The sequence below is a fragment of the Dama dama genome, chromosome 27, assembly GCF_033118175.1.
Source record: "Dama dama isolate Ldn47 chromosome 27, ASM3311817v1, whole genome shotgun sequence".
Lineage (NCBI taxonomy): Eukaryota > Metazoa > Chordata > Mammalia > Artiodactyla > Cervidae > Dama > Dama dama.
The window spans coordinates 5,077,127-5,088,622 of NC_083707.1; the positions used below are offsets into that span (position 1 = coordinate 5,077,127).

An 11,496-nucleotide genomic window follows, 5' to 3' on the forward strand; every position below is an offset into this window, starting at 1 on the left:
GAGACCAAGTTATGCTTCCCCTCCTGTTTTCAGAATCGTATTTTTAAAAATTTGTATCAGAGTGTCATTGGTTCACACTGAGGTGTTGGTTTCTACTGTACTGCAAAGTGAATCACGTACGTATATCCCCTTTCTGGATTTCCTTCGCATAGGGCACCACAGAGCCCCAAGTTATATGGTGGCTTCTGGGCAGTGTAGCGGTTTCTCATTAGCTCCCTGTTGTATACATAGTATCAACAGTGCATACCTGTAGGTCCCAGTCTCCCAGCTCATCCCACCCCCCTTGGTATCACATGTCCGTCTTCTACACCTGTGACGCTGTTTCTGCTTTGCACAGAAGTTCATCTGTGCGGGTCTCTAGATTCCAGACACAGGCGCTGCTCTCCGCCTCCCTTCCCTGTGTGCCCGGCTCAGGTCCATCCTCTCCGCCTCTGCGGTGTCTTTAGTTCAGAACCGCATTTCTGAATCGCTCCGTAAGAAGCCTGCTGCCGAGTCTGGTCTCTCGTGGCCTCACCCTTGTCCTGATTTTATTCTTTGTAACGCATGGCACCAACTCGGCCAGAATGCATATACACGCGTGTGCATGTGCATAGGCCTTGAGTTACATAGAGGTGTGGCCTCCGTGTGGGAACTGTTCGTTCTGCAGAGCGTGGTGGCCTCCTGGGCGCGGGTGCCTGGGGTTCGGCATGCAGCGCTGAGGTCGGGAGGCCTGTGCGGTCCTCAGTGGTCTGCCCTGTGACCCTGGACCAGGACCCCGTGGTTCCAGGCTCCTCTCCATTGTGTCCCTTTACGGGACGTCAGCCCACCCTCTGTCCTCCCACAAGCGTTTTCTTCGTAACCGTCATGCTTTCTCATCAGTTGCCCGAGAAGATTCTGTAGCCACAACCTCCCCTTTGTAAATGAAGAAGGTTTTCCTTGCCGCTAAGGTACACATCCAGGATCCCGTCCAGGCGGTCAGGTCCATTCTGATGCCCTGCTGTTCCTGTGTGGGATTCCTGGTCGTTGACAACGGCCAGGGTGGCAGAGGTACAGAGGAACCCAGCCTGTTTTTCAGGAAGAGAAGAGTGTGCAATAACCCTCCCCAGAGCCTGCGACCAGACCTCATCAGCGTCTTTGGTTTCGTTTTTATCCAGTTTTCAGAATCCCTGTTTGTTGTTTATAAAGTTTTCTCTTCATACATCACGGACAGAATGCCTTGCCCTTTGTTGTAGTTTTTTAGTAAGTGCCTCATCTCTTAATAAAACCCATAGTTTTAGAATGAAAAGCTGTTATTTCAGGATGCTGTCACAATTTATGAAAAAAAAATAACATCTGAATGCTGAATTGAAAGATCTCTGGACATACGTGACCTCAGCTCAAACTGGGCCACGCTCTCCTTTTTAACAGAAGTGAAACCCCCTTTCAACAGGAGTCACTATGCTGTTTGCGGGTTGTATTAGCAGCGAGGCCGTGCCATAGTTGGAGAATTGCTCACGGACAGAGTGAGTGGAGTCAGTTCAGAGCATCCCTGCAGACACAGGTGACCTGTTCCATCCCCCTAAGGTGTGGCTTTTCTAGGCGAGCACTGGGTGGGGCTGGCGGGGAAGCACTGGCTGGGTCTCTGAACAGTGCTGTGAGGTTCTTCAGGGACACACAGCAGCTTATTAACTGCATGCAAATTCTAGCTAAGTCTCTGCAAGAGGCTTCTGTCGTAGGAGAAATAGATCAACAAGACAAATCACTGAGACTGTGTTTTAAATTCATTCTGTGTTAATTATGGGTTTCCCGGGTGGCTCAGTGGTCAAGAACTGGCCTGCCAATGCAGGAAACTTGGGTTCGATCCCTGGGTCAGGAAGATCCCCTAGAGTTGAGGAAATGGCAGCCCACTCCAGTATTCTTGCCTAGGAAATCGCATGGACAGAGGAGCCTGGCGGGTCACAGCGTCGGACAGGACCGAGTACACACACTTGTGATGGCATATTCAAGGTTATGGCCTCTGAAAAGTGCTTTTTGTCCTTCCTTACATTCACAGTAGCTTTCGTTGGTTAATTGCTGGATGTTCTGGTACTTGAAGGAAATTCCGTTTTCTTTAGAGTACTTTGGAATTTTAGAATTCTCATAGAGACGTGTCTGCCAGAGTAACTGCAAAACGTAGCAATAGTAGATATTGGTTTACATCTCAGTGTTCTTCCTTAGGTGAAGTGCTCATTGTTTACAAAAACCACAGTTGCTATCTTAGATTTAAGATACAATATAGATTCATAGAGTGATTCTGTAGTTATTTATGTCTAGAAGGGGACTCATCATACTGGTCAGTCATGTTCTTTTTCATGCTGAGCTTGCTTTGCCAACATTAACTAATTAATATTTAAATCATATTCTTTTCCTGTGGGCTTTAGAAGCTGTGGATCGAGGGATTTTTTAAAAAAATCATACAACACTGTGTATTCATGTAGAAGTTATTTGATGTAGCACTTAAAATGGATGCACTTTTATAGATGTACATCATAGATGCTGAATTATGTAACTGAAACAGTATTTGGGAATGCAGTTTAATGATAATCATTTGTCCACTCATTAACAGTATTAACTGAGCCCCTCCTGTGTGCCAGGCTCTGCCTTCCTGGTGGAGAATAATCAGGATGTTAGAGGTGAAGGGAAATATCTTTCCTGCTTTTACAGTTTTTGAGGTCCGGCGGGTGGTTTAGAGATGCCACTCTGATGGGGTGAGGGTCCCGGAACCCAGGCTTGGGGCGTTGAGAAGAGTGTGTGGGGCGGGCAGGAGCACAGCAGGGTGGGTGCCCCCTGCAGAGACCCCCCCCCCCCAGAGGCGGAGGAGACGTCTCATTGGAGGGGAGAGCTGGGCAGGTGGGCAGGAGCTCGGCACAGGAGCCTGGGGAGACACACACAGGCGTGGGTCCCAGGGCTGAGATGCGGGAAATCTGTCCTGAGTGCACTTGGGGACCCTGAGTGGGGCTGATGTCATCAGTGCTGGGTCCATGGTGAGTCGGGTTGGTCTGGGTAGGGGACAGACTGTGGAGACTCTGGACAGTGGACTGAGCCCGGCTCTGGAGGGGCTTCGAGGAGTCCCAGAGAGACCCAGGAGAGGCTTGGGGGTACAGATGGGTGTGGGGGTGTTCGGGGGGCGGAGGAACTCGAGGATTGAATGTGGCGGGGAGCAGGGAAGGGGTGGACCGGACCCGGGTTCTGGCTCTATACAGCTCCCAAGAGGAGCCTGTCCCAGTGCCTGGAACATGGCCGGAGGAGCCATACAAAATCTATTCCCATCGACCTTCAATTCAAGTTGGTGATGCCTCTTGGCAGGTGAATATGTGGGTTTGAAGTGGAGGAGAGCTAGAACGATCTGGGTCGAGGACATATGAATATTTCATAGCTTGCAACGTTGAGGAGCAGCCAAGATCAGCCAGTTCAACTCCAAGCGACTCAGTAATATGAGTTACTAAGGTACTGGGTTGCCGAGTAGGAGGCTGTAACCCAGGTCTCCCCTCGGGCGGGTGAACTCCGCCTGAGTGTCCTCATCTGTCACGTGAGGACAGCAGCAACGCTTCTGTGCTCACTGAGAAAGTTCTTGAGGACGGTGCGCTGAGCCCGGCGGAGGCTGCACGCCCAGCACGTTAGCAGCTGTCCGTTTCCTAGGAGTGAGCCGTCGTCCTGGACAGCTGGGGCCACGAGGGGACCATGCATATGTGGTGCACGCGTGTGTGGACATGTGGACACGCGTAGCGATGCCGTGTGGACGCGCCCCTCGGGGACAGCTGTGCTCAGGGGCCCAGGGTCTCGGCCGCTTCCTCTCTTGCCGCCTTCCTGCCTCGTCAGGACCTGGCAGTGTGCTCGGAAGCGCTCTGGTTTTGTCTGTGCTACTTGCACCTTAAAGGGAGAATAGGAGAACTCTCAGTTTGAGGAAAGGGTCGTCGGCATGATGTGGTTCCTGGTTTCCTGGTGGACCCCACCTTGCTGGGCGGCCGCTGGGTCTGTACCACATTCAGCAGCTGCACTGACTTTGCTGAGATAATATTTGAATTTTCTATGTGGGATGATCCTAATGTCATAATATCCAGATGCAGGAATAGATTTATTCAGTTAATTTAGTTACTTGAGGAGGAATGAAAGAGTTTCCTCTTTTTTTTTTTTGAACCAGGTCATACATGCAGGTTAGTTTTTCTTCTGTTCCATTATGGTTTATTACAGGATGTTGAATATAGTTAGCTCCCTGTGCTATAGGACCTTGTTGTTTATGCACCCCACACATAATACATAATAGTTTGCACCTGCTAATCCTGAATTCCCAATCCATCTCTCTTCCATCGCCCTGCCTGAAAGAGCTTCCTTTTGATGTGTCTTTGGCCGTGATCTCTTTCTGCACGCGTGCTGACCAAGCCCTACACACAGGCTTGCACTTGAAACTCTGAGATCCCAGATGGGTGTCTTCATCAGCATGTTCCTTTCATGGGTGGGGTGGAGAGGATTGCTGACTCATTAGGAGTTAAAGGTCTGGGTTAGGAGACAGTAGGGTGTCGAACAGTTGGTTCCTGGGCATAGTATCGATTCTGTAGGCATCCCGTTCCTTGGCATTTCTTGTAAACGGACTTGAGCCCCGGCCCTGAGGAGCCCGCTTCACTAGTGAGCTTCTGCAGCCCCGGGGGAGGGAAGGCACCCACTGCTTGTGCTTGTATTGGGAAGATGATTCTGATCATAAGAGAAGCTAATATTCCAAGCAAAACTTTATATAAGAGGAGGGATTCATGCATATCATCATTTTCAAAATACTCTGCCATAGAGTCATTGTCAAAATTAATCATTAGAAAGAATACTTTTGAACATAATATGCTTGAATATTGGTATCATTGTGCTATGCATGTTAGAGAAAAAAGTAGGGTTTTTTTTTTTAATGTTGTGGAGAAATTGTGTTTTTCCACTATATTGTTTGTGAAATGTTAGAAATTAAGTAATGTCTAAAACCAAGAAAAATTAACCCACTCTCCTTCCATTCCCCTAGTTTCAGGATTTCAGAGACCAGACTGTCTTTTCTGAAATATGAAATCTGGTGTTTTGATTTGTTTGGATTCCTTGCCAGAATTTATAGTCTATGATCAATAGTTTATTTCTTAACTATTCTAAATGCTATTTTGAAATAGTTAAGCTGGAGAAATAATTCCATTAATCAAAATAAAGAGAAATGATAAAATAAATGGCAACATAATTTGTCTCATTTTTAGCTGCAGAGGTTCTGATGCAAATGATGGAGAAATGGTGTGGCCGGTAGACTTGATTCTCTGTGTCTGTTTCCAGTGGCGCAGAGGTAAAGAACCCGCCTGCCAGTGCAGGGGACATGAGACGTGGGGAAGATCCCTTGGAGCAGAAAATGGCAGCCCACTCCAGAATTCTGCCTGAAATCCCATGGGCAGAGGAGCCTGATGGGTTATGTCTCTGGGGTCACACAGAGGCGGACATGACCGAGCACGCGCCCTTATGTGTTTCCCGTGGGCATTCCAGGTGGCTCAGCGGATAAAGAACCTGCTTGCAATGCAGGAGGTGCAGGAACCTTGGATTCGATCCCGGGTCAGGGAGATCCTGGGAGAAGGGCGTGGCAGCCCACTCCAGTGTTCTTGCCTGGAGAATCCCGTGGACAGAGGAGCCTGGCGGGCTACAGTCCATGGGGTCGCAAAGATTCAGAGAGGACTGAAGCAACCGAGCAGGCACACACGTCTGTTTTCAGTATCACTTTTAGATTCGCTGTATCACGGATCACATTTCCAAATTCAGAGGATTTGTCTCAGCAATTTCTTACTCATGTAAATCCAACTCATGTAAGCTCTTGAAACACAGCATCCATTTTTCCATTAACATAGCATAATGTCCGAAGTCGTGAATGTAACTAGTGATTTATCCGAAGTGACCTGCGACACCGTGAGCCGCAGCGTACTGTTGGCTTCTTGGGAAAGGTCCTTCTCAGCAAGACACTCTGTGTACATCGTAGAGCATTTAGCATCACCGCGCGTGTCTAAGGCAGGCCTCATGTGCAGACTGACTTCTGTCTGGGGCCCCGAAGACTCCTGCATGTTCTGGGGACACCAGCACTTGTGTGTGTCTGTCACTGACCCTCAGACACGAGCACATATGCATTCCTCTACCTTGTAAGACAAAAGGGGTGAAAAAGTAGGTCTCATCAAATTCCAGAAGTCAGTATTCATCCCTAGAACGTTGAAATGCCTTAAAGAAAGATATGTTTCTTTCAGTCTTACTGAAGAACCCACACATCACACAGCTGCCATAGAGAAAAGCCAAATTTTCTAAGAGCAGGCTTCTCATTTTCTGATGACTCGTTCTTTGTGGGAGAATAAGAACAATCCGTTTGTGCTCAGATATCATGTGTCCACTTAGTTTAAGTATTTCTGTGACTGCTTTCTCCTATGACTGCCTTTTCCACAGCATCTGATTGCTTAGATGCATTGTGTTCATTTCTTAAAAAACCCTGTAGGCCTGCCGCATTGAGTAGTAAGGTGATGGTCCCAATGAGTCAGGATGTGAAAACGACTCTCTCAAAAGTGAGATGCTATTTGAACACATCCCTTCATTCAGGAAGAGCAGGCATGTCAGCCCCGAGATTTGTGGACTGAATTGTACACCCTGGTTATTTGGGTTGGATTCTGCAGTCCTCCCAAAATAAGTAGTTTAAAAATTTTCTGAGCCTGCAGTGTGAAACTTTAGTCCTTTAAGGACACACGGCCATCCTCCTGTTTCTCCTCTAACGGTCCTTTTTCCTTCTCCCAGTACAAGTTTGTGAATTCTGGTCCACAGGATGGGAAATGCAGGGGCTGCCTGGGGAGAAGTCTGTGTTGTTTAAAAACTGTAGACACACACACACACATTACACACTCATGTTCATACACATTATTCACCCATTTATGGAATCCCCGGCAAGTCTGTTTGCTATGTACAGTTACTTCCTAGAAACACTCAAAGCCAGTCACCTAACAGCCAGCAATAACTCCCATCTTTCTGTCGTGAACACAAAGGCCATTTCCTTCCTTGAATGAACGCCATCGGAGATGGATCTCTATCTGTGTGATGTCGCTGTGCAAAAATACAAGGTATCCTTCTCAGGTTACTGCGGGCCTCCCTCATAGCTCAGCTGGTAAAGAATCCACCTGCAATGCAGGAGACCCCGGTTCCATTCCTGGGTTGGGAAGATCCCCTGGAGAAGGGAAAGGCTACCCACTCCAGTATTCTGGCCTGGAGAGTTCCATGGACTATGGGCTTGCAAAGAGTGGAACGTGACTGAATGACTTCCACTTTGAGCTTGCTGCAGGAAATTCACCATCTACTTAAGGAAGTTTTATCACCTCTCTCATTCTGTTACTGCTTCCTACATTTCAAATAAGCCCCTGTTCATACCATTGTGCCCAGCCCCCAGCCCCGCATAAAATGTTGTTGGTTTCTTTCCGACTTCCACTAGATGTCGACTGGACATCTGAATGCAGAGCTTTCCATAGGGGTTTTCTGAAACTGTTAACTAAAGAGAAGCATTTAATTCATTATGTCAACTGGACCTTCCTCCTGAACTTGTTGTTAGGCTTGCTGCAGGCATAGCCAGAAAGCAGTTAGAATTTCACATGAGTGCTGCATTTTATGTGTGCATGCTAATTTCAAGCTGTTGGCTTTACTTCATGGAGACTTTAGTTGAAGGTTAATGCAGTTAAGTGAGATTAATCTTGCCCTGTTGTGTTGTCTTCAGATTGTAAGCTCCATTGTTCAGACAGTAATGCTTCAGACATCGTCTGAGAGCCTGTCTGAAACCTGGGGCTCACCTTCACACTCACTTCCGTCTTGCAGGTCCCATGACTTTAGAACACCCCTTCCGTTTTTCCAGCACAGTCGTCACTTAGGGCAGTGAGTGGAATTCTCTCAGGCCCTGACAGATCTGTGGGAGTATTGTACTGTTTGTTTATATGGCCCTCAAGTTTAACCCTGTTCTGGAATTGTCATTCACATGTAAACCTACTCTGTACTACAGAGCATTGCTTTAAAAAGAACTGTTGTTCACTTGCCAAGTCATATCTGACTCTTTGCGACCCCATGGACTGCAGCACTCCCGACTTCCCTGTCCTTCACCATCTCCCAGAGTTTACCCAATAAAAAATTATAATTTACTAAAATTCATACTTGATTCAGATTTCCTCTATTTTCCCTTAATGTCCTGACCCTTTTCCAGCATCCTCTCCAGGATACAACATTACATCTAACTGTCATGACTCCCTAAGTCCCTCTTGACCATGATTTTCTCAGATTTTCCTTGTTTTTTCTTTCTTTTTTTTTTTTTTTAAAATATATTTTGGCTACATCATATGGCTTGTGGGATCTTAGTTCCCTAACCAGGGATCAAACCCATGCCCCTGCACTGGAAGCACCGAGTCTTAACCACTGGACTGCCAGGGAAGGCCCCATAGCATTGCTTTTTTGAATCCTCCTCTGGTCCAACCTTGCCATCTTTTCAACCTTTTCTCCAGAGCTGGTTCAGACCCTAGGATTTGCTGTTCTCGTGTGTGGACCGGAGCCGCCCGGTGCCTCTCTGTAGATCCCTGGGGGTTGCCCAGGCTGCCTTGGAAGGCATTACAAGCTCCTCCTGCTTGTGCATCATGTTCAGTTCAGTTCAGTCGCTCAGTCGTGTCCGACTCTTTGTGACCCCATGAACCGCAGCACACCAGGCCTCCCTGTCCATCACTAACTCCTGGAGTCCACCCAAACCCATGTCCATTGTGTCGGTGATGCCATCCAACCATCTCATCCTCTGTCGTCCCCTTCTCCTCCTGCCCTCAATCTTTCCCAGCATCAGGGTCTTTTCAGATTAGTCAGCTCTCTGCATCAGGTGGCCAAAGTATTGGAGTTTCAGCTTCAACATCAGTCCTTCCAATGAACATTCAGGACTGATTTTCTTTAGGATGGACTGGTTGGATCTCCTGGCAGGCCAAGGGACTCTCAAGAGTCTTCTCCAATGCCACAGTTCAAAAGCATCAATTCTTCAGTGCTCAGCTTTCTTCACAGTCCAACTCTCATATCCATACATGACCACTGGAAAAACCATAGCCTTGATTAGATGAACCTTTGTTGGCAAGTAATGTCTCTACTTCTTAATATGCTATCTAGGTTGGTCGTAACTTTCCTTCCAAGGAGTAAGTGTCTTTTAATTTCATGGCTGCAGTCACCATCTGCAGTGATTTTGGAGCCCAAAAAATAAAGTCTGACACTGCTTCCACTGTTTCCCCATCTATTTGCCATGAAGTGATGGGACCAGATGCCATGATCTTAGTTTTCTGAATGTTGAGTTTTAAGCCAACTTTTTCACTGTCCTCTTTCACTTTCATTAAGAGGCTCTTTAGTTCTTCTTCACTTTCTGCCATAAGGGTGGTGTCATCTGCATATCTGAGGTTATTGATATTTCTCCCGGTAATCTTGATTCCAGCTTGTGCTTCCTCCAGCCCAGCGTTTCTCATGATGTACTCTGCATATAAGTTAACTAAGCGTGCGTCATGAGTTACAGCTAAAGCCAGGTGTGTCTGCCGGCCGACTCGGAGGCTCTGTGATGGTCATTGTTTGCGCTTTGGGTGACTCTAAGAAAGTAGTGAAGACAAATGCGCCTAGAAACCGGAAGGCAGAAATGAGCTTTTCTCTTGTCTTTTTTCCTCCAGGGGAGAGACCATTCTAACGCAGATGCTGTCCACACAGTGCCTCTCAGAAAGGGAACCTAGAGACACACTTGGTCTGTCCTGCGCCGTGACCTCGTCCGCAGCCCCCCTGCACGTCCCGACAGCCACCCTGGCTGCCCCGTGGGAGACCCCCCGGCCGGACACCGCCTCGGCTCCTGCAGCCACCCGCCGGAGCGGAAGCTGAAGGGGGGCTTCTTGTCACGTGTCTAAACATCGGCGAAGATGCTCTTCTTAGAATTATATGTAGATATTCTACACGCATCCATGTGCTCACCAACCGTAGTCCGTGTTTTCTTACAGTAAACGAGGTGTTGCCAGGCACGGCAGGAATACAGAGCATCTGTATCGCTCAAGACAGGTTCGAGACACTGGAAAGATGCTCGTGTGTGTTGGATGGACTGGAGCAGCCATGCGGGATGTTGGAGGACCGTGGGGGTCAAGTCGGGACCGACGGCAAGGGGGCAGGGGGTGGGGTGCGGACAGGTGCCCCGGCCTCTCCGCGTCTTAGTGCGTATCTCAAATAGTAAATAAGAGGCAGGACGGGTGTTCGGGTGCTGTGGGAGCAGGCTCGAAGGGGCGGCGGGTGGCTGGGTGACGAGGTCCTCCGTCTTCAGGGGTCCCGTCACCTGTCCCAGCTGTGTTCCGCTCCCATCTGTGCCCAGTGAACCCGGCAGAGAACACACGGCCGTGGGAAGGCTTTGACTGTGTTTTGGGAAAGAGTGCTAGTTGAACACTAAGAAAAGCAGGCTTTGTTTAATCTCAGGACCTTCTGGTAACAGGGCTACATTCTGCAAACTGCTTACAACGGAAGACTGCCCGTCTTAACAAATGATCTAGCCACTGAACCCCCTCGCCACCCCTGACCTGGACCCTTTGAGTCACAGCGGGAGAACCCCTGGAGCAGGTGGGGGGCCAGGTCACCCCTGGGCCCTGGCGCTCTGGGGCCCTCTTGCACCCGCACCCCCCACTCCCGCCTTCCTGTCCATCTGTCCCAGCAAGTAGGCATCTTTTCTCCTCGGGCCTGGGGGCCTCCACTCGTGAGTTCCCTCGTTCCCAGAGCGTGGAGGCCCCCAGGCCCGTGGGGGGGGGGCGGCTTTATATACCTCTTCCTCAGTCACACAGAGGCAAGTTTTAGCCGGGGGTTAAGGCCCATAAAAAAGGATCTTAAACCTTGCAGTGTATGCAGTTAAAATTGTATTCCGCAGAGATAAATGTTTTCTTTTCCCATCGCCATGACACTGTGTGTGATGGTGGGGTTTCTGAGACGTTCAGGTTTTTGCACATAGTGATCTTATGCATTATCACAAGTTACTGCTGCCTTGAATGAAAATGTTCTGTGAAATTTTTTGCAAAAGCTTTACTAGGTTTTTTTTTTTTTTAATTGAAATTTTGTAAAGGCAGGAAACGGATTAAAACAAGCATGCTAAATATATTTTTCAAAAAAGCAATAATTTTACATGTACAGAAATTATCCTAACCTTTAATACTGGTGAGAGCGACAGTTTACTTAATACAGTAATGGATTAGTGCAGTTTTTGTAGAAATGGGCTTCTGATACAAAGAGTTGTTTAAACACACACACATACAAACCCTAAAGTGTGGTTTTCCTGTTCTAATGATTTGTTGAATTATATTATTATTATTATTATTGTCATTGTTGTTGTTCTTAGTTAATGTTTGGTTCTGGATTCTACTTGTTACTGAATTTAAATTACTTGACGGTTCAGGTTACTTTGCAGCATTTGCAAATGATGCAATGTAACTGGCTAGCTTATATCTATAAATATATATA

The 11,496-nt window shown here is 47.8% G+C and overlaps 1 protein-coding gene across 8 annotated transcripts in view; it reads left to right on the forward strand.

The window, feature by feature from the left end:
• ZNF516 (zinc finger protein 516) overlaps positions 1–10,766 on the forward strand; it is a 96,682-nt gene extending 85,916 nt beyond the window's left edge. For all 8 annotated transcript variants that reach the window (XM_061131293.1, XM_061131295.1, XM_061131291.1 and 5 more), the window contains exon 6: positions 9,687–10,766. In XM_061131293.1, coding sequence (XP_060987276.1) covers positions 9,687–9,746 — 60 coding nt within the window. In that variant the 3' untranslated portion in view covers positions 9,747–10,766. The remainder of the gene's footprint in view (positions 1–9,686) is intronic.
• Positions 10,767–11,496: the final 730 nt, after the last annotated feature.